The sequence below is a fragment of the Pleurodeles waltl genome, chromosome 2_2 (genome assembly GCF_031143425.1).
Source record: "Pleurodeles waltl isolate 20211129_DDA chromosome 2_2, aPleWal1.hap1.20221129, whole genome shotgun sequence".
Classification (NCBI taxonomy): Eukaryota; Metazoa; Chordata; class Amphibia; order Caudata; family Salamandridae; genus Pleurodeles; species Pleurodeles waltl.
Window position 1 is genome coordinate 509,058,326 of NC_090439.1, and position 24,287 is coordinate 509,082,612.

A 24,287-nucleotide genomic window follows, 5' to 3' on the forward strand; every position below is an offset into this window, starting at 1 on the left:
ACTTCGGGGGCCTTGACGCCTAGTATGTCGGACGCTACCATTGTTGTTATTCAGAAGCCAGGGAAGGACCCGGAGGAGTGCGCCTCATATAGGCCGATATTGCTACTGAACATAGACGCTAAACTATTCACCGGAATCCTTGCCCATCACCTTAATCCTTATATGCCGGGTCTCGTCGATCCAGAACAGTCGGGTTTTATTCCATACCGGCAATGCGGTGACAATACGAAGCGGCTTCTACATCTGTTAGACAAATAGATCGATCCCGTAGGGAGGCACTTTTCCTCTCTATAGATGCGGAGAAGGCGTTCAACAGGGTTCATTGGCCTTATCTTTTCCGGGTTCTGGAGCATTTCGGACTGGGCCCTGTTTTTAGATCTTGGATCCGATGTATCTATCGTTCTCCTAGGGCGGCGGTCCGGGTTAATGGTACACTTTCCTTGCCGTTTCCTGTCGGGCGGGGGACTCGGCAGGGTTGTCCGCTCTCCCCCCTATTGTTTGCGCTCTACATGGAACCTCTGGCGCAGCGTTTGCGGGATAGCCCTTTGGTTTCAGGTGTGAAGTTTGGTGGGGACCAACATCTCATTACCTTGTACGCGGATGAAGTGATCCTTACCCTGGCAGAGCCCGCGACTTCGATGCCTGCGCTCATGGAGAGAATTGCTGAGTTTGGCCAGGCTTCTGGATTTCGGGTGAATATGAAGAGGTCCCAGGTTCTTGGCTTGTCTGTAAGCTCGGAACATGAGGTGGACTTGAGAACTAGATACCCCTTTCTTTGGTCATCTTCGCGGCTTTCCTATCTGGGGGTGGACTTGGCGCCTACTGCAGCAAAGACGGCGAGTTTGAATTACACAAAGTTAGTTCGTGATGTGCAGCGAGACCTGGAGTCTTGGGGGCGACATAAACTATCTTGGCTGGGTAGGGTGACGGCGGTGAAGATGACAGTCTTGCCGCGTGTACTTTACGTGTTCCAGGCACTTTCTTTAACTCCGCCGTCTCGGACGATAGCAACTCTGCAATCGGCGATTCTGAGATTCGTTTGGGAGGGCCGGCCAGCGCGTCTTCCGCGACGGGTTTCATATCGCCCTAAGGGGGAGGAGGGGCTGGCGATTCCCTGCCTTTTGCGATACTTTCAGGCGACACAGCTGCGTTTCTTGTTGGAGTGGAGCCGTCCACTTACGGAGAAACATTGGTGCTTCATGGATCAGGCAGTGGCGGGCTCCCATATATGGAAGGAGCCCTGGCTTCGGCGTCGGCACAGGGCCGGGGGGCTCTACTCTTCCCCGATCACGGGCATAACATTACGCATTTGGGATGCGGTGGCTTGTAGGTCTGGGCTCACGTCCTTTCCGTCTCCGATGACCCCCATAGGCGCGAACCCTGACTTTGAACCTGGGCTTCGTGTGGACGGTTTGAGACAATGGTACGAGGGGGGGTGCAAGAGGGTAGGATGCCTCTTTGATGAGCACGGGGTGATGTCCTTTGATCAGATGAGGGAGGCATATGGTTTGACAGAGGTGGATCGGCTGATGTACTATCAGATTCGACATTGGGCCCTGTTGCCAGCTAAAAGAGTATTAATAGATAGGCCTCTTACGCCTTTTGAGAAGTTGCTGCTGCTGAAGAAGGATGATAAGCAAGTAATTTCAGAGCTTTACTGGCTTTTGCAGGGGGAGGGGCACCCGCCTAAGTCCAAGGGGCAGCTGAGATGGGAGCGGGAGCTGGAGAGGGAATTTTCGGATGAGGAGTGGGATAGTATATTTTATAGAATACATCATACGGCCTACAATGTAGCAGAGACGGAGACAGCATATAAGGTGGCCTCCTACTGGTATTATACCCCAGCAAGGATACATACATAGGACCTCAATAAGTCGAGCCTCTGTTGGAGGGGGTGTGGTGGCACGCTCGTGCACTTACTTTGGCATTGCCCCAAGCTTAAGCGATACTGGCAGAGCATTATAGATGATATCGACATGAGGTTCCATACTAAGATCCCTAGATTTCCAGCGTATATCTTGTTGGATTTGCCCAACCCCCTCACCTTTCCCCTGCGATCGATAAAGGGGAGGCAGATAGCCCTAGCTCTCAATGCTGCGCTGCAGTTGCTCCTAGCACTGTGGGGCACAGATAGGGTTCCGTCACATTTGTCATGGTTGCAAAAGCTGTGGTTTATCCTGGCTATGGAAAAGCTTACACTGGCCTCTTAGCAGCGAGTGGGTGAGATGGGCACGCTGTGGAGGTCGTTCCTGCAGATCCTATCCACAGAATTTGCAATGCTGACATGTCCGACTTATTTGAGGGTTCTGGGGCTGACCTAAACATTGGACAGGGCTCCTGTTGGGAGAGATTTCCGGGAGTACCGGGGCTGTATGAGAGTGGCGGGGCGAGGGAGTGGAGATACGAAGGGAGGATATGGACTCTGGAAGGGAAGCACTGTTGGTGTGTTATCAGTTATTTGTATGTTTGGTTTATCATGTATGGATTTCGCAGCTTAAAGATTTTTGTCCGCCAGACAACTGTTCATTGGACAGCAGGCAAGAGGCCATGGGCGAGGTCCCTTTTGGCGGAGTTCAGTGACTCCTGGGAGGGCCTTGGTATACCGGTATGGTGCTTCTTTGCCGGAGTGGGGCATTTTATCTGTCATGCTGTGACGAGTTGTATTTATCTGCTTCTATGTTTAACCCAATAAACAGATTTGATCCATAAAAGATATTAGTCTAGAATCTCAAGATTTTCATTTGGTAGGTGACATTTGATTTGTTTTTGTGTTTTTTTTCCAAGGATGTCATCGGCATTGTGTATTGTCAAAGCGAATGTACAAGGAACATTTTTAGTAGCAGAAATTCTTTAATTGTCAACAATATGTCATCTAGTGGAAATTCAGCAAGTGCAAGCATTGTACATTCTCCTCATTTAATCTCTCAAAAAGAGTTTTTGGCATCTCCTGGAGAACCGGCTGTACAATGGAATGAGCGGAAAGAGTATTTTTGGAATTACATTGACAATTTGGAAGATTGTAATGGTACATTTACTGTGGGGAGGAAAAAAAAGATTATCATGCATTGTCTAGGTCCAGAAGGCTTACATATCTACAACCAAATACAAAAACCTGACAGAAGTGATAATGATGTTTTTAAGGATGCTATTCAAGATTTAAATGAGCATTTTTCACCTGCTCTTTGTATTGCGGTCACGCGTCATGTATTTTTTCCAGCAGAAACAGGAAAAGCTTGACGTTATTCAAAGTTATGTTTTGGTCTTAAAGCAATTGGTGAGTACTTGTGGATTTGGAAATTTGCATGGTGAACTGGTACGTGGGTGGAGGGTGAGGCTAATCTTAAAGACATCATTGCCATGGTCAAAAAGGCGGTACTATCAGAGCAATGTCCCAAAGCTATGTTGGCACAGGACAGGAGAGCAACAGAAGTAGTGGGCAAAGTGTCTGATGAGAAACAGAAGAAAGGGCCTACTGGAGGACGAGAAGCTGATATATGGAAAGATAAGAAGAAAATAGACAGTTCAGAATGAACTAAATTCTTGTGTTTTCGGTGTGGAAGTACTACACACTCAACGAGATCTGAAGGGTGTCCGGCTAAAACGGCCAAATGTTTAGAATGTGGGATAGACAGGCATTATGCTAGAGTGTGTAAAAAAAAAAATAGGAAAAAAAGCAGTATTAAGGTTGCTTGTGTGAAAGAGAGTGATGAAGAATTATCAGAGGACAGTGAAGAGGAGGGAGGAAATACTAGGCAGTTAAGAAGAGAGAAAGTCGTTCTGATTATCACAGTAAGGGGTTCCAATAAAACATTGTGTTGGGTATCTTTTGGTGGAGTCACATTACAGGTTGCAGCTGATTTGGGGCCACCATGCACTATTATTTCAGAGAACTGTCATTCCATTAAAATTTGACTTTGTTCTTAAGTAGAGTTCTCATTTGATACATTCTATGTGAAAAATTCCCTACAAATTTTTAATAGAATTCGGCTAACCCCAGCAAGAATCTCAATTCATCCTTTGATTTAGGTGATGGTGCATTCACAATAGCTTCAACTAACTTTGTTTTTTAGGTTTTATCCCTTCCTCCAGAGGCATGAAATAGGGTATTCCCTCCTAATAGGGGTTGAGTGGGTCTCTGGGACACTCATCATCAATACATTACCACCATTGAGATGAAATAATACCAGATGGCTAGTCTGGTCAGCTTCTGGATGTAAGGGGTCCATGATGCAGAGCATAGTCAGTTGGTGCCAAGAGGCCTTCTCAATGTAGGTGCTAATGGACTGTTGTGTGGGCTCTCACTATACTAATGAGACTGATGGATTCGGGCTGCACCACCACCAGGCTGTGGGGAACTGAGTCCAATTTCACACCATGTGACAACTGTCAGCCTAACCCTTCCAGCCAGCTAACAGTACCTCATCAGCACCTGAAAGTGGCACCTAAACAGAGCCGGCAGCAATGCTGCGTGTGTAGGGTGCACCAGCATCTGTCGCACATTTCACTGTCTGCAAAGCAGACAGTGAAAAGCGAGACGAGGCTGGCAATGGGGGACCCTGCACTGTCCATGCCAAGTGCATGGGCAGTGCAGGGGCCGCCATGGTGCCCCCTGCATCCCATCTCCGCCATCCTTTACATGGGGTGCTACCGCAATTTAATCGTCGGCAGGGAAGGGACTCATAATCCCCAGGGCAGCGTTGCCCTGGTGGATTAGGACCGCCAGCACCTCCAGTGGAGTAAAACTGGCTGTGCTGGCAGTCCGACCATGGCGCAAACGCCATAGTCATAATGTGGCTGTTGGACCGTCACATTGGTGGTGGTCCGAACACCACCGCAGCCAACCAGGGTTGTAATGAGGCCTTAGGTGTTCCGGGCTGTTTTTTTTGCATTAGACAAGAGCTGCAAATTCCTACGCACCACTTCTGTAGAACGGACTGATCTGCACTCATGTAATCTGAACAAAGAGTTACATCACTTGCCTGGTGGTATGGACCATACAAACTGTGCCCAATTATTGACCCATGCATAAAGGCAACAAAGTGGTGCACAGTAAATACCCTAGGATGTCCTGTGGGAGAGGACCCGAGGATCCCCATCACCTGCAGAAACTCCTCAGGCAGGTGTAGCAACATACTGCACCTGCTTTTGGGAGTGGTCACCCAACCTTTCTTTCCCATCTAGCTGATAATATCAGTCAGTCTTTTAATACGGTGTTATCCCTAGAGGAGACTTCAGTTCGGGCTTCATTTGTGGACATCACATTTCTTTGCAATACAATACATGTTCTACCTAGATGATGGAGCATGGGTCGCAGTCCGAGTGGGCATGCTCTGAAAAAGTAATACTGCTACTTATGTTAAAGTTTGGAACATCTTCACAATGGAAAAGTTTATGGCCAAATAAAAATATGTCTACTCTGGCTACATATGATGTGCTGTTACGTGACCTTATATCCGCTCCCACGCTTACTATTTGTCATTGATATTGCTTAATCCTATCCATAGATTCCAAGATTGACCCGCTCACGATGTTATAAAGCTGGATGCAAGAATAGTTTGTTTCAGCATTTGCCTATCCATTAAACCGCAATAAATAATATCTAGAAAAAATGTTTTTGCCCTCCCAAAAGGCTTGTGTGCTGACAAAAACACTGTTATCCACAGCTTTCTTGTGTAGATTTTGTAAGTTCTGGTAACTAATTGGTGAGTGAAACAAATGTATTTTTTATCACGGCTTGGCCAACGCTATCCACACTCCTCCATCTCATGAGAACCGAATTCTGTTGAATAATCTGAAAGCAGGGGACGTGGAGCTGTGTTTTCTTATTTGGCTACTGTATCATCATACGCATACAGTGATCAGCGAGTCTAAATACTGCACATCAGATACCATTTATCTAAGTGAACAATTTTTATATTAAAATTGGTCAGTTTGTCCCACCACAAAATATGATGAGAGGCCTTCTTGTACGGAAACATGCGCGGATGAAATATTACAAAACCCTTGACTGTGGGGGTACAGTGACAACCAAAACAAACAGAATTACCGAGAGCACAATTATTTCACCGCTTCCTGTTACCCTCATTATCTATATTAGAGCTCAGGGCTGTATTAAAATAGGTAAAACAGTTCACTATACCTCGAGCTGCTGGTGAGCTCTACCCAGCCCAGTTTCCAAGATACATGAAGCAAAAATCCTCCTACCAGCGTCTGCCATCTGAAAAACAAAAACATTGATAATAAATATATGGATTAAAACTGTATTTGCTTATTGGAGGGATGTGGGGGAAAATAACAGTGCATGAAACTCACGACCAGGCCTAATCATGCTTCAATTATGCAGCAAAAATATGATGAAATTATGCTAAGGAGACATATTAGTGACCTGCTACTGAACACTAACACACAGTAAATAGAGTATCAACTGATTTTATGGAAGGCCTGGAGGGATACATTATATGCTCTAATACCTTAATTGAACCTCTTCTCTGCACCAGTCAAGGGCATCACAAAGAAGAAATATATTTTATGAATGCAAATCTATTCATCTCATGACAAATGGCCTCTTTTGACTACCGTTCCTCAATACAACAGTAGTCTTTTTAGGGTTTAGCCTGCGAGTGCATGTGCTAGCACATGCATCTCATTTGCAAATTCTGTTGTGTACAGTAAAGGGGCTTGGAGCCGCCTGTCGTTTACCATTTGTTGGCTTGCGTGGCACTCTCCTTTACAGCCTCGTAATTTGTCCCTGCAGGCCAAGCATCATATCTGTTCCTCTGTGTGAAGCAGGGACCAAGCACTGATTGATTTAACGTAATCAGTGCCCATCCGCTGCTCCCGGCGTGAGGTACTATTTTGTTCTTTTTAACTTCTAGTGCCCTGCAAACAGAAGGCTTGTGACTGGTAAAAATGTGCCCAGCAGGACAAACCAAATTGCTAAGTTGTATTTTTTATAGCTAACTTTCTGTTATTTGCCAAGTCGTCTTTTCTTACTTTGCACTCATGTTTTGCTTTGTTTTTTCTTGTGAGCGCTGTTCTCAAAAGATGACGATTATCTTATTTCTTCATTATGTGTAAATTCTGAACTGATGCTTTAACACATAATAGTGCAGTACACCCCAATCCACCCCACTCAAATCAGCCCTACTACAAACTACCCCTCCTCGCACCAATCTACCCCACTCCAATCTAAAGCACTCATCCCAAATCCAATCCACTCCACCCCACCCCAATCTTCCCAACCCACCGAATCTAATCTACCCCACTCTAATTAGCCCCACTCCAATCCAAAACAATCTGCCCCACTACAATCCAAAACAATATGCCCACTCCCATCTACCCCACTACAATCTGCCGCCCTCCAATCCAAAACAATATGCCTCACTCCAATCCAAAACAATTTGCTCCACTACATCCTCACTCCATTCTACCCAACTCCCATCCAAAACAATCTGCCCCACTCATATCTGTCCCACTGCAATCCAAAACAATCTACCCCACTCCAATCCAAAACAATCTGGATCCACTCCAATCCGCTCAACTCCAATCCACTTCATTCCAATCTGCACCACTTTAATCCAAAACAATCTGCCTCACTCCAACCCACCCAAATCAGGTTTGCCCCACTCCATTCCAAAACAATCTGCCCCACTCAAATCCACCCCACTCTAATCTATAAGAGTCTACCCAACTCCAATCCAAAATAATCTGTCCCACTCTTATCTGCCCCACTTCAATCCACCTCACACAATCAAATCCACCTCACACCAATCCAATCCACCCCACTCCATCCTAATTCACCCCACTTCCATCCAGTCCACCCGATACCAACCAAATCCACTTCACTTCAATCCCTAAAACAATCTGCCCCATTCCAATCTGCCCCACTCCAGTCCAAAACAAGCTGTCCCACTCCAATCAGCTCCCACTCCAGTGCAAAACAATCTTCCCCATTCAAATCTGCCCCACTCCAAACCAAATTAATCTTCTCCACGCCAATCCAAAACAATCTGCCCCTTCGCAATCAGCGCCACTTCAATCCAAAAAAACCTGGCCCACTTCAATCTGCCCCACGTTAATCCAAAACAACCTGGCCCACATCAACCTGGCCCACTTTAATCCCAAACAACCAACTCCAATCCAAAATAATCTGCCCAATCCAATTTGCACAGTCTAATCCAGTCCACCTCACCGAATCCAATCCACCCCACTCCATCCCAATTCACCCCACTCTAATCCACCACAATCCACCCCACACCTTTCTAATCCACCCCACACCAGCCCAGTTCAATATACTACCCCACTCCAATCCAATACACCCCACCCTAATCCAATCCACCCCACCCAATCCACCCCACCCCACTCCACTCCAATCCAATCCACCCCACTCCAGTGCAATCCAACCTACTCCAGTCCAATCTAACCGACTCCAATACAACCCACCACACTGCAATCCAACCCAACCACCCCATTCCAATCAAGTCCACGGCTACCCAATCCGTCCCACTCCAATACAATCCACTTTAATACACCCCATCCCACTCCAGTCCAATCCAGTCCACAATAATCCACCCGAATCCAGTCCAATCCACCCCACTACAAACCACCTTAATATACGTCACTCCAATCCAGTCCAATCCACCCCTCCCCACCCCAGTCCAAAGCACCCCACTACAATTCAATCCAACCACCTCTAGTCCAATGCAACCCACTCCAATCCAACCCACTGCGCTGCAATCCAACCCAACACACCCACTCCAATCCACCCCAATGAAGTCCAGAGCTACCCAATTCATCCCACTCTAATACAATCCACTTTAATACACCCCACTCCAATCCAGTCCACATTATTCCACCCTAATCCAGTCCAACCCACCCCACTCCAAACAACCTTAATCTACCCCACTCCAATCCAGTCCACCCCACACCAATCCAGTCCAATGGACCCCATTACGATCCAATCCATTCAGCCCAGCCCACCCCACTCCAATCCATTCCACTCCAATTCAATCCACCCAGCTCCAATCCACCTCACTCCAATCCACCTCACTCCAATCCAGTGAATCCAATCCACCAAACTCAAAACCAGTTAGTCCAGTCCACCCCATTCCAATCCAGTCCACCCCACAACAGTCCAGATAAATCCACCTCACTCCAATCTTCCCCATCCCAATCCAAACCACCACACCCCTATCACTCCAATCTAATCCAAACCACCCACCCGAAACCATTCTAATCCACTACACTGGGATACACCACAATAATATCCACCTCACCCCATTTTAGTCCACCCCACTCTAATCTGTTCCACCCGATACCAATCACCCCACTCCACTCAACCTACCCTAATCCAATTCCACCCCACTTTACTCCAGTCCAATACACCCCACTACCTCAATCTACTCCAACCCACTCCACTCCACCCTATTTCACTCCACTCCACTCTACGACTGTGTCACTGAACCAGTAAATTCTACTCCCCTCTACAACTCCCTACTCCCCCTAATCCACTCTATGAAACTCCAACAAATCCACTCTACAACACTCTACTCCCCACTCCACTCTGACACTCCATGCCGCTAACTTTTAGGCATGCCACACTGGTGTACAACATGGCAAAGCACTTTGCCAAAAGCTCTTGTATAGGCACAATCCATCGGCTTTTACCCTGCTTGTATATTTTTCTGATCTTAGCTCTCAGCTTGGACATTGAAAACATGTTACAGTCTTCTATTTCTGTATTACTTTTTGTGTACATTTGCATCATACATTCATCTGACAGCCTTTTAGCTTGTTTTAGCCTTTATTCACTTTTACTTTGACTTGATCTGATGTTTTTTCCTAGGGTCTCAGAATTATGTTTATGTTGATTAGATATCTACAGTGCAAAATCATCCCAATAGGGATATCCCGGCCCTAGACAGATTTATAGAAGAGAGACAACAGAAAGAGGCCATCAAGGAAAGGAGGCACAATCAGATCAAAAGAAGTAGCCACTAGGCAGGAAATAGCCACGTGTTCAGTATTGTCTGGAAAGTAGCGAGCTTGGGTGTCATAAGCAGTACTAATGGAAGGACACCACAGTGTGATGGTGCTAGATAAGTGAAAGAACGTAACACCCATTCTGGCTCGGAGTACGTCTTACAGCATCGTGGCCTGATTAGCGAACTCGAGGTTCTGCAGAGTTTATACAAGTGGACTACACTCCTGAGTATGAGGCAAAGAGGTGTAAATATAGTTCTGGTGCGCACAGGAAGCCAATGGAGGGCATTTAAACCGTCAGTTACAGAGTGTCTGTAAGACATCCGTAAGACAGATATGTCAAACTCCCAAGCTCTGATGAGGTTAGTCAAAAGTGTCATATAGACATTAAAGAGTGTAGGGCTCAATGAAGAAAGCCCCTGGGGGCCACCACAGATGCCTTTCACAAGATTGGACCTGAATGGAGGGAGATGTATAGAGTGCAAGCGTTCACGAAGAAAGTATCCAAACCACTGATGAGTGGTTGAGTACAATCCAGTTTCATAAAATCCATTTTAAAAGTAGTTGATGAGAGGCAGTATCAAAGGCTGCAGACAGGTCTGGGCATGGCTGTGATGGCCAACATGGTGGGCGCGCAGCTCCGAGGCTATTAGCCTAGGCTCCAGAATCCACTCCTGTATTCCTCAAATGGGTGCACCTGGTGTCCGAAATCACTGGAGAGTAGGGGGCAGCTATGTAGGTCAGTGACAGTGATTATTGCCTGGTTTTGGCTGCCATTGGGCTGCCATACGGCTGCCTGATCTCACTCCGCTTGGCCTGATGGGCTACCACCCCAACTGTGATGGCCTCATTCCTAACAGGACCACCTTTCTCTGACTATCACTGATTGATCACAAGGAGACAGAGACCCTGTGGTATCTTAGCAATGGTATGAATGTTCTAGGTTTGGATTCTGATGATGCGGGTGGAACCCGAGTGAGGAATCCGAGGGAGACACGGTTGAGGCGAGGAATGGAGTTGGTGGATGGCGTAGGGCTGTACTATGATCTTATCTTTACAATAAACTTTTCTTGCATCTCAACGCTGACTCACTGGATTTTCAATTGTTCTCCTTTCGTCACACGGAAGCCGCAGTCTTTACATTGGTGAAGAGCGACGTGCCGGCCGTAGAGACGGTGACAAGCTTAGCCCGAACAATACATCCTCTTTGGAAAGGAATCGCTTACTTGGGAGATACCTTGCCATGCGCAGAAACCCTCGTTAAGTTGAAGGTACTTAAAATGGATTACCTCTCTTTTGGTGAGTGCTCTGTACAGGACAGTTTCTGCGCATGTGTGCATAGCTGGAACGCAAGCTCAGGAGACACGAGCTCTGGTGCGCGAGCTCTGGAGACCCGAGCTCGGGCACCGCTCCTTGTATACGTTTGGTCTCCATAGTTACGGATATCAATAAGGCGTGCGCAACGCGTGTGGACTGAATGCGTTGTGTGCGCTTGTACACGTTTCCTCTCCATAGCAACGGATGTCAACAAGGCGTGCGCGAAGCAAGTGGAACTGAAAGTGCTGTGCGCGCTTCATCTCCTTGGCAACAAAAGATTTACAAAGCGTGTAGACCAGACTCCTCAGCACACGCTAAGCATTCTCAGCAGGTGTCTTACGGTGATGCACACACCTCTGCCCTTACCATTTGCTCTGCATGTCTTGCAGTGATACGCACACCTGACTATTTTCAGTGCATGTCTTGCTGCGCCTACAGTACTTTTGTGAGGCGTGTAGACCAGTCTGCTTCAGCACACGCTAAGCAATTACAGGGTGTGTCTTGCGATGTTGCGCACACCTCCTTCAGGACAAGCTAAGCAGTTGCAGTGTGTGTCTTGAGGTGTTGCGCGCACCTTGCTGTTTACAGTGCGTGACTTGCCTTACCTACAGTACTTTTGTGTTTTCTGGATTTCAGATTAATTCGGTGATATGCACACCACATGGTACACACCTTGTGAACTAAAGGCATCACAGGACAATTCAACATGCAAAATGTACCAGCTGCTCCATTCTTTTTGTCTTCTCCTGGTGATCCGCCAATTCCATGACAGAAGTGGAAAAAGGTTTTTAACAATTATACTAGGGTGTGTGGGACTTCACTCAGCGTGGAAAGGAAAACATCTCTGTTGATGCACTGCCTGGGCACTGAGGGTCAAGAGGTCTTTGAGAATGTACCGGATTTATCGGATGGAGATTCTATGGGTCTGAATGAATTTGAGCTATGTATAAAAAAAAAGAAAAACTTGACTTGCACTACTTACCCAAAGTGAGCACCGTTCTCGAACTGTATCAGTTTGGGAAAAGGATGCAACATCAAGGTGAGACGACGGAGCAATATATAACAGAGCTCCAGAAGCTTGCGTCTACTTGCATGTTTGGGTCCTCTTACCAGGAACGATTAAGAGACCAGTTTATGTTAGGCTGTTCTCTAGAGAAGGCAAAGGAGAGTATGTGGCAAAAGGACAACCCATCCTTGGAAGAGGTTTTGGTGGTGGTGTGAACATTCAAGAAAATGTGCTGAAGTACTTTGTAAAGACGCTGTTGTGACTGACACAGCGAAAGAAGAAGCCGCTACTGTAAAAACAGTACAGAGTGGCTTGATGTTGATAGAAGTAGTAGTGAATCCGTGAAGTTAAGAAAGGCATTTGCTGGGAAATGTTTTAGGTGTGGGGGTGTTGGTCATATAGCCAATAACAAAGAATGTCCTGCTTGGAGGATGACCTGTAAAAATTGTGGTAGGACTGGTCATCTTGCAAAGTGTTACAGGACAAAGGGCAACACAAAAAAAATAAGAGAGGTATTGTGTGATTATGACACGAGCGATACAGGAGCAGTAAGTGTGGTGCAGATTTTGGAAACAGGATGTGGATCCTTCGATGGTCCTGTAGAATCAATCTTAGTCAATGGTAAACCAGTCAAGATTCTCTTTGATTCTGGGGCAAAGATCACATTAATACCGGAATCATTCTATGATCAGCATTTGAAGGGGACGGTTGACTTATTGAGACAGTATGTGAGACCTAAAGGTTATGGTGGTGAGCCAATCAAGTTGCTTGGTTATTTTTGGGGAAGTATAGAATTTAAGGAGCGCCTCATACCAGCAAAAGTGTATATCTCAGTGAAGGGAGACTCTTTAATTAGTTGGTTTCATCAACGTGATCTGTACATTTTATTAGATCCAAATGAAGATCCGCCGGTTAGGCTTAAAGACGCCCCAGTGGTTCAAGCTGTCTCAGAGGATGTGAGTGAGTGAGTGAACGAGTTCCCAGATGTGTTCAGCAGGGACTTAGGCTGCCTTAAGAACTATGTGCATGAGATTAGACTCAAGCAAAACTGAGAAATGTCCTGTTGATGGTTAGAGATAAAATGAAGATTGAGATTGACAAACTCATTATGAATGGGATTATTCAGGAAGTCGAAGCTTCGGAATGGGTGGCACCAGTAGTTATGGCAAGGAAGGCCAATGAGGAGGCCAGGCTTTGTGTTGATCTCAGAGATTTAAACAAGTCAGTCATAGTGGATCACTCTCCTCTCCCAAATATTACGGAAATCTTGTGCTCTCTTGGTGGAGCAAAGCATTTCGACACTTGATTTGACTTCTGCCTACCACCAGATAAACTTGCACAGTTCATCTCAAGAACTAACCACCTTCATAACTCCTTTTGGCACATTTACGTTTCTCAGGATGCCGTTTGGCTTGATATCAGCCGCCTCGGTGTTTCAGAGGGCCATGGAGAAAATATTGAAGGGTGCAAAGGGAGTGAAGGTGTACCAGGATGATCTGTTGATCACTGGGGCCAACTTAGAAGAGCATAATGAAAGGTTAAGGGTGGTTTTGGACAGGTTGCAAATCAATGGTCTATGGACTCTAAAAGCTGAGAAGTGCAGGATCAACATTCCTAATATTGAGTATTTGGCTCATGAAAATTCGGCGAAGGGGATTCGTCCCAAGGCATGCCTCATTGATACAATCAAAAAATTATCTAGTCCACAAAATAGAGAAGAGCTAGTGAAGTTTCTTGGGATGGCAGAGTTTTATAATAAATTTGTTCCACGGTTTGCAGAAAGGACAGACTGTTGTTAAAGAAAGGTTTGGAGTTTAAGTGGGATCAGGAGTGTGAAAGAGAGTTCCTGGACATCAAGGATTGTCTGGATAAGGCAGCTGATCTAGGAAGTTTTGACACACATGATGAGATTGTGTTGATGACTGATGCTAGCTCTAAGGGTCTTGGCGCTGTTTTGTTGCAAAGAAGGCAAGGGCAAATCAGAACGATACTCTTTGCATCAAGATGTTTGAGAGGGGCAGAGTTTAACTATTCAGTGGTTGAGAAGGAGGACTTATGTGTATTTTGGGCTGTGAGAAAGCTAAGGAAGTTTTTGTGGGGACACAAATTTGAGATAATAACTGACCACAAGCCTCTCGTAGAGGTGTTTGCCAGGAAGGGAATTGACATGGTCTCGCATAGAATCAGGAAGTGGGTAGTAGCCTTACAAGAGTTTGATTTTGTGATTTCCTATGTATCTGGGGCATTGAATATTCAGGCTGATTGCCTTTCAATATTGTGTGTGGAAACAGGAGAGGAAGAGGAGACAGTTGGAGGAGGTTGTTTTGCTGATATTGTGTCTGACGAAGATATAAAAGTCTGCTTGGTAACTGAAGGAATGATACAAGAGTCGGTTTGGATGGAAGAGATGATGAGAGATGTCATTTTGCAGGACGTATTAAGCAAAGTTATGAATGGCTGAGGCTTGCGGCAAGAATGTGATCCAAATCTCTTGGCTTTTTGGCAGGTCAGGAATGAATTATCGGTTGTGGATGGAGTGTTGATGCGAGGCAGCAAATTAGTTCCACCTATTAGCTTGAGAAAAAAACTTGTTGATCAACCTCACGCAAGTCATATGGGCATCTCTAAGACGAAAGAAATGTTAAGAAATGCCTACTGGTGGCCTGCCATAGATATGATGGGGGAGAGAGAGGTGAGGAACTGCCATGTGTGTGCGCGATCAGACAAGGTGTTGAAACATAGGACACAACCCATGGTCACAAGAGAAGAAGTGTCTGGGCCCTGGGTTGACAAAGCCTTGGACATTTTGGGTCCAGTTAGGATGAAATCTGTTGATCGGTATGTTTTAGTCCGTGTTGATATGTATTCAATATGGCCTGAGATTAAGATTGTAAACTCGGTTGAGTCAAGGGACATAATCAACTTTCTTGAAGAGTTATTTGAGAGGAAAAGTTTTCCCTCTTCGCTGCTAACTGATAATGGGGTGCAGTTTGTCTCAGAGTCAACGGAGTCTTTCTTAAAGGAAAGAAACATTGTGCATAAAAGAACAGCTCTGTATCATCCGGAATCTAATGGAGTTGTTGAACGCTTCATAAAAGTTCTGAAGGAGTGTTTTACAGTTAGCGCATGTTGGTGGTGCAGAGTGGGAAAGTGAGTTGAGGAAGAAAGTCTGTGAGTAACTTATGACACTGCATTCCACCACAGGGGTTACCCCTTTTCAACTGTTCAAGGGCAGGGTACCATGTAGTGAGATTGAGCCCAGGCGGGTAATAGAGAAAAGGAAAGGAGTTGATGATCAGGTGACAATATTGAAGGAGAGAGAGAGAGAGAGAGAGAGAGAGAGAGAAGTAAAAGGTAAAAGGAAGATTCGGTATGAAATACGGAAGGCTGTGAAGGAAACTGTGTTACGTGAAGAGGATTATGTGAAAATAAGTCTCCAAGAAAGAAGGGAAAACCGTCTAAATTCAGGGGTCCTTTTGAGGTTATAAAACTGTTTAGGAATGCAGTGAAGACGAGTGATCACAAAATATGGAATATGAATAGGGTGGCCAAGTGTGTCAAGCCTAATGTTGATGCCCAGGACATACAAAGCATTCCGCTTGATTCGAAGTCACAAAGCATGGAAGGTTCTCAGCCGAAGAAAAATGTAACGAGGCTGTTGCGATTTAAAGACATAGGGGGTTATTACAACTTTGGAGGAGGTGTTAATCCGTCCCAAAAGTGACAGTAAAGTGACAGATATACCATCAGCCGTATTACGAGTCCATTACATCCTATGGAACTCGTAATACGGCTGGTGGTATATCCGTCACTTTACCGTCACTTTTGGGACGGATTAACACCTCCTCCAAAGTTGTAATAACCCCCTATGTATAGTAATATTTGGTTACATTGTGTTTAAGTATGAAGGTTGATATGGGGGAGGTGGTGTGGTATCTTAGAAATGGCATGAATGTTCTAGGTTCGGATTCTGATGATGCGGGTGGAACCAGAGTGAGGAAACAAGGGAGAAAAGGTTGAGGCGAGGAACAGAGTTGGTGGATGGCGTAGGGCTGTACTATGATCTTATCTTTACAATAAACTCTTCTTGCATCTCAACGCTGATTCACTGGATTTTCAAGTGTTCTCCTTTCATTCCACGGAAGCCGCAGTCTTTACAGACCCCCATTACAGTTCAGGGTAATAGAGGGGCAATCATTGAACTGGGTACTGGTAAATCACCGGGTTAGACTGCCTCCTGGCCCAGTTTTACAAAACAATTGCCACCTCCTTGGCACCCAAGTTAGTTTGGATATATAATGCAACCCAAGTGGCCAGCCTTCTTCCTAATGCTTTCTGAGAGGCCACCTTGACCTCAGAATTAAAGCCTGGGCGTAACTCAAATGACCCTGCCTCTTTTCGTCCTCTAGATATTATGAATATGGATAACAGAATCCTCAGTAAATTCCTGGCCATTGGAGAGCAACAGGTGTTCCCGCAATTGTCCTTGCTGATCAGAATGAGTTTGTCCCGGGTTGGAACACTTTCCTAAGCATCAGACAGCTGTAAAAAATTAAGGAAGTGGCACAATCTAATTGGCCCAGGGCCGCTGCCCTCATACTAGAATGGGAATAAGCATTCAAAGTGCTGCATTGGGATTACCTTTTTCTGATTTTGGATCGCTTTAGCTTCAGAGTTCGCACGATACAGCTGATCTGGATTCTGTATACAGATCTCATAATTTGAATCCACAAATCCACAAACCTTTCCACCCATTTCAGTGTACAGGGGCAGAGTTAATCCCTCTTCCCCCATTTTACTTATGCTCTATGTGGAGCCACTAGTGAACCAGCCAGTGTGTGAGGCAGGGAGATGCCCCTCCCGGACAGAATTCACGCAGTCTCACTTTATGCAACTGATATTTTTTTTTTTTCCTCAAAAGTCCGTGTGTGTGATCATTCTGCTTTATTCTTCTCCTCACAGAGTTCAGGGTGGTGTCAAGTCGTTGTGTTAGTTGAAACAAGTCCTGTCTTTTCCTGTTCAACTCTGCGGCCCCCACTCAGCAATTACATTTTGGAGACAAGTTAATTTGCCTAGAAAGAGTCTCCTTTCGATACCTAGGCATCTATGTATCTTCCATTCAGAGTCAGACCTCTTGGATGAAAATCGGACTTATGAGTTACACCTCTCTGTTCTCACCCTATCCATCAATATAGTTTGCGTCAACAAACTAAGTGATCATAGTGCAGAAGACGCAGTGCTCCAATGGTGATTATATTTACAAAGAACATAGATAAAATACACTATACAGTGTCAATTATCTATGTTATTTGTACATTTGATCAGAAGTGGAGCACTGCATTGTCTGCACTATGATCACTTATGGTGTTGATTGTTACACTTGATTGGAGTCAAAACATTCCAGGATGCAAACTGTGCAGTCCTGTGTTTTGTCTTCTTTGTAATACAGTTTGTCATGATAAATAAGTCTGAATAGCTTTTGGTTGCCTTTAAGACCCATAAGAAGGTACCACTTTTAAGGGAGTCCCACAGGACAATTCTTATATTAATACACACTTACCCTGGTCCACGGGGGCAGAAAGGGGTGTCCTTGTTGTTTAAACACCGGTCAGACAAGTAGAGCACCACTACCACTGCCTTCTCACACTTAGTACACACCACACCACGTGGGCCGGGAGAAGGAAGAGAGGCCATTGCTGGAATTTCAAAAGAACTGCTTTCTGTTCCTATCCAGAGGTCACATCAGCGCTATCAGGAGTGATTGTGGGTGAAGAGTAGGGCAACATCAGGGGAACCACAGATCTACAGTCATCCTAGACCCCAGCCAGCCTCCACACTCCCTGTATGTGTACTTTAGAAATAATTCATACATAATACATAACGCTTATGTCTTGACATCAAGGTTGATGCCCAGTCTGGTGCATGGATAGGAAGTCAATATTCACCTGTGACAAAGGGAAGATGACAGAACCGATGCCTGACTGATCCATCAACTTAATGGCCCAGGAGGTGACCTGTATTTGTTGCAGACTTACCATTCTTCTCTGAGGTCATGTTCATCACATCATCTGCATAACCGGTCTTACTTAGTCCTCCAGAATGGTTAAGACTACCCCAAAATATCACCAGACAATAGCTCATGGTGGGCCTAGCACCCACATGCCCAACTCCTGAGAAACTGTTTGCTTCTGCTCCTCTTAGGGGCCCTTTCTCAGCCCCTGGGCATGGGAAATAAGGTGCTCTCCCTCACAATATTTCCTATACTTTCATTCAGTTGCCTTGAACACTGTGGCTCAGACAGAATTCACCTACATTCAACCATGTACCTTGCCAATCACTCCATCACCACAGATACCTTTTATAGCTAAGGGACATTTGACCATACCAATCCTGTTGAACCACTCTGTATCCTTTAAAGGGGTGAATCTTTCTATCTTGGTACATATACTGGAATTTGCTAGAGGAACAAGAATTTTAAAACATTGTAATTCGACTTTGAGCCACCCATTAACAATTAAATTTGGCATTTTCTTTTTTTGACACAAATTGTGGAGCCTCTCTTCTTTTCTATTTGCCTTCTCAAAGTACAACCACCGTTGCAGATTCAAAACTGTGCAGATGACACTTACATCGTGATGGGCTGAAGGAGCAGTTCGGCACCTATTTTTATGCCTCACAAATATCAAGATCTGGTTGGAGTAACATGTATAGCTAAGTACTCAGTTTAAAGTGATTCTGGAGCTATGAGTGGAAGTAGTACATTATTGCAGAACTGGGAAGGGAGTGAATAGGGGTCTGAATTAACAACCTCAAAGAGGACCGTTAGCAAAACAGAGGTTTCAGATGGGAAGTGTTAAGTGCTGCCAAGAAAGTATTTGATGCTTTAGATATCCGGCAGTCGCTTTAGGGAAGAGGCTATACCACAAAAACCACGGGTTAAATTAGTGTTCGGCTCTGTGGCGGTGGGGCCTCAAGGGGAAAGTAGCAAATCCTAGGGAAAACACATTCCCAATGAGAAGAGCTATTCGGAAAGTTCATCCAACTAAATAAGCATGGTTCCAGCATGACTGGCAAGCAACCATTTTGGATGAGAAGTCCAATCCTGGTGAAATCACTATTGGCTCACCATTAGGATTCCTGAAGAGCACTCAGAGGGAAAGAGTCTCCCTGAAAGTTGCAGAGAGGCCCAACTGAGCTGATGTTTACAGCATGGTGGGTGTGAATAAAAAGCTATTTGAAGAGACAACACAAGCTTACGGTTGAGCCCATGAAACCCCGGGCAATGTGAGGGAGTCTCAAAACAAATAAACTAATGGCCAGTCGAGGGTACTTTCTACTGCCTGTTCATCTCTGATATCACAGTTAAGTGAAGGAATTGAGCTTCTGGAAATAAGTGTGCCCTCAATGTTTTTAGATCTGTAGGGCAAGGTATAATCCCCATAGGAAAGTACTGCATTAATATATCCAACAAAAGCTTGCTGTTTTTTAAGAGAAAAATTGAGGCTGCCAAGTGCTCAGAGGAAAGGAGCAGATCCAACAAAGCAATAGGTTTCAAGAAAGACGTTGACATGACCATTATGGGGGAATTTAAAATACTGGCGGAGATTTCTGCACACTAGGCCAACCACACTGGAGCAATTGCTGATAACAAACATGCATAGACAGCGTCAAAGAAAGAGTTAGTAGTTAAAAAGATAGCCAGACCTTAGAATACACTGGAGACTCAATATGAATGTGTGAGTTGCCTAAGGATGCAAAATGAAGCATAAGCAATATGTCATTCTGGTTCTTCAGTATTCAGGAAGATGAGAAGAACATTCAAAAGATCTTAAGCTGCAAGATAAAGCTGCTAGACATGTTTTTATGGTTTAGCAGTGTGATCAGTGGCTATCTAACGGCTGCACTGAACAGTATTTAAATGAAGGGTAAGTCTGGTGCACTGCAATTTTGGCTGTTGTGGGATGGAAGCAGGCATGATCACTAGCCTACAAAGTGTAATGTCGCCATTTAAGGAAATACTCAATGATCTGTGAGCCTAGACCTGAGCTGGCAAAACGAACTTACTTATATAAATACAAAGTCAGGAACTGATCATGAATACTCAGACAAACTTAATACTGACCACAAACCCAATGTTCAAGAAAATTGATCAATTAAAAGCTACGAAAACATTTGTGGTCAGATCCTTGGCTAGGAAAGAGCTAGAGTCTCTGATTTTCTTTGTATTGCTGTGGTTTAATGTGTTCTGAGCGATATATTTTATGTAATTACTTACAAAATAAAGCCTTAAATTTAGATTTTCTAAACCCTCAGTAAATATAGGCTCAATGCCAACTTTCCAGCTACAGCCAGGAAGCTGGGAGGATTGTAGCCCACGAACCACATAAGCATTACATGAGGATGGTGCTATCTGTGTAACAATAAGACCTGTGATAATTCACAGTATTATCTGCAGTTAGTAGGTTCTGAACCTATTTGCACCATTGACACACACACTCAAGAATGTACAACAAGGATATATTTTATAATTTTAATAGTATCAATGTCCTATCCTAATGCATAAAATGTATATTGTTGTAACTAAACAAATGAACAAAATAGTGGCAATGAAACTGATTAATAAACAACCTATTACAAGAACTGCAACACTGAAACAGTGGTTCACAATTCAGAATAGTCTTGCACGAAAAGATGAAATCTCGCTCTATCCTCCGACATTTCCCTTCTTGCCTATAACTAAGCTGTCTTAGCACCAAAAGACCCTGTGCAACTTTTTAAGGCTGCCTCTCGCCCACATGCCTTAATGGAACAACATGATTTTGTGTTCTATGTGAAGAAGGTCATTGTCTGTCTCTGCTCAGGAGCCAGCCAGCAAGCATATAAGACCGCGTTGGCTCGAGTCACCTGCCTGTGGCCTTCACAAAATGTATTTACAGCTTCTGCTTGCTCAATCACCCTGGAGTTGAAGATTTTCTCTCTGCCTTCTATTTATCTATGCCCAAACCTAAATACACTTTCTCCTTATTTTAAAAAGGGCAGGCATCATATCAAATTATGTAAAATGCAAGAAATTACATAATGTTCTTATTACAACTTCACTTACACAATGACATGCAAATACATTTATGAGTTATTGCTAAACTATCAAACTGTAATAAAGCAAATCTTATATGGAGTAGGCAGTCTTTACCCTACAGCCTTTACTCAATATGGCGTTACCGTACAGGTAAGCACCACCCAGGTCGCTTGTTTGGTACTTTACAACGCAGGTGGGTATGTTTTTTTTAAAATGTCATAAGCATTACATTATTTAAAGAATAAGGAGTAAAGGTGGTAAGGGAGAGTAGCGGTAAAGAAAGATAAAGGATTTTAAGGGTTCAGCTGCGGGTAGTGGTAAAGGGAGGTAAGGGATTTTTAGTGTTCAGAAGCAGGTAGAGGTAAAGGGAGGCAAGGGTTTTTAGGATTCAGGGAGAGGAAAGGAAAGGCTTTTTTTTAGGGTTCACATATGGGTAGTGGTAAAAGGAGGTAAGGTTTTTTTTAGTGTTCAGGGCGACAGTGAAGGTAAAAGTAGGTGAAGGTTTTTTAAGGTTCTTGGGTAGGTAGAGGTAAAGGAAGGTAAGGGGTCTTTAGAGTTCAGGGGAGGGTAGAGGTAAAGAGAGGTTAGGGTTTTAGGGTTCAGGGGCAGGTAGAGGAAAAGGGAAGTAAGGTGTTTAAAAAAAAAAAAAAATCAAAAAGGAGGCGTTGCTGAAAGTTGCCCCCAAAACAGAAAAAGGTAAGAAAAAAAAAAGAAAAAAAGAGAAGTTACCCTCAAAATATATATGTAAAATTTCAATTTTATATATATATATATATATATATATATATATAAATATAAATATATATATATATAAAAAAAATCAAAAAGGAGGCGTTGCTGAAAGTTGCCCCCAAAACAGAAAAAGGTAAGAAAAAAAAAAGAAAAAAAGAGAAGTTACCCTCAAAATATATATGTAAAATTTCAATTTTATATATATATATATATATATATATATATATATATATATGTTTATACTTATTAGTAGTTATAGTAAGGATCCATTTTTCCCATAGACGAAGAGTGTTTTGTTTTGCTAATACCTTTGGTGCCGTTTGACAGATCTTCATGAAATTTTCAAAGTACTGTACTAGCTACTTTATCTGCTGCCTGGAATGTTTTGGGGTGATTCGTCAAGTGGGGGCTGGAAAAAAAAGGGTGGGGGGTAAAAATGCTTTTTCCCCCCATTCTTTGTCTATGGAAATTTTGAAGTCTTTATACACGGCTACAGCACAAACCACTGGACGGAATTACACCAAATTTGGCATGTAGCTTGACCTTCGTCAGCATATCGTGCTTTTTGCTAAAGGCAAATATTATAGATATCTAGGGACATGGATCCTTTGCGGATCTGTGGTTACCAACAGAGATCCATGGGTATCCGCGGATCTGAAGCCCAATAAAAAAAATTAAACCTCACACACCACACCCCCACCGCACACGTCCAAAGACCTTGCGCAACGTGGGTTTGGGGCAGCCAAATCCCAGAGCGCAAGGCCAAAGGCTGTGGACGGCAGTGGTTATATTAACGTACAGTATTTATATACTACTTTACATTAAAAAAATAGAAATTCACTGAAAAAAACAAAGGTTACAAGGACATTATAGTTAGGTTCACGTTTTACCCACACAAAACCACAAAAATTCAGCAATTATAGTTATACTTTAATGAAGAAACTATAACTTGTGCTGGAATGTAACGTTTGGCTACGAGTTATAGGTTCTTTTCATAAATATAACTATAACTATAACTGCTGAATTTCTATGGTTTTGTGCAGGTAGAATGTGAACCCAACTATAACATCCCTGCAACTTTTGTTTTTTTTCAGTGAATATATACATATGTATTCACTGAAGAAAACAAAAGGTTAAAGTAACTTTACAGTTAGGAGGAATGTTCATTAACAACATAATATTACTAAACACTAAACCACTGAATTTCACAAGTATAGTTATAGATATCTCAAGTAACTATAACTAGTGTCCTAAGGTAACTATAACTTGTGGCATCCCAGTAGACTAGAATACTGGGTGGATACACAAGGGAAGGTCCTGCACACTGAACAACTCAAGGGAAGAGGCAACATGGATGCTCAGCTCTTAAGGTAGGGTGGGTTTGCTGGGAGTGGGGGGCACTCATTTAATAGACCTTGGAAGGATGAAACGCTGGACATATTGTATTATAATATATGCACACACACACACACACACACACACACACAGGGATAGTCTACAAGATTCTTCAAATGTTGTCACAGTTAATACCAATTAAAAAAGACTTTCCGTATGGACTGTTTGTTCCAACATTACTACAGACTCACTATTAATAAGTCTGCGGGATGTGTATTTGTTTGTGTATATTGACCATTTATTTACATAATTTATGCCACAATCTTTTTACCCCATTTGTTTCCATGTGACGTTAAAACGTGTACTTCTTCCTGATTTAAACTGTCCTTCATCTCAAATTTCTTATGCTGCCATATGTAATTCAGATATCGGCAGATGAACATTACACTCCTATATCTCCTGAAGAAACATAATAAATGTATTCCTATGCCCAATCCCTCTCAAAGTAGACCGTGGTGCGTGCCTGCGTGGATTGTTCCCTTTGTTGGGGCCAGCTGGGCATTGCAGCGCCTGCCCAGCAAGGAGCAGGGCCCGATGATGCAGCATGCCACCTTGGTGGGTGAGGGCCTGAGTAGCCAAAAAGGAATGCTTTTCCTTTTAACTGACCTGCAACCGGACACAAAACCAGACTAGGATTGAATTTTCACATCTTTTTTGTATAGTTATATAATGATTGGGGGACATTTGCTTGACCGTATAATCCCCTCTAGCCCATCCTTGTGTTTTTAACATTCATATTTCACACAACAAAAAGAGATAAAGCATTTGATTGATGGATCA

At 43.9% G+C, this 24,287-nt stretch overlaps 1 protein-coding gene across 1 annotated transcript in view; it reads right to left on the reverse strand.

The window, feature by feature from the left end:
- TMEM241 (transmembrane protein 241) overlaps window positions 1-24,287 on the reverse strand; it is a 533,877-nt gene that overhangs the window by 482,153 nt on the left and 27,437 nt on the right. Inside the window, exon 3 of the mRNA XM_069220019.1 lies at window positions 6,140-6,217. Within this exon, the coding sequence (XP_069076120.1) occupies window positions 6,140-6,217 (78 nt within the window). The remainder of the gene's footprint in view (window positions 1-6,139; window positions 6,218-24,287) is intronic.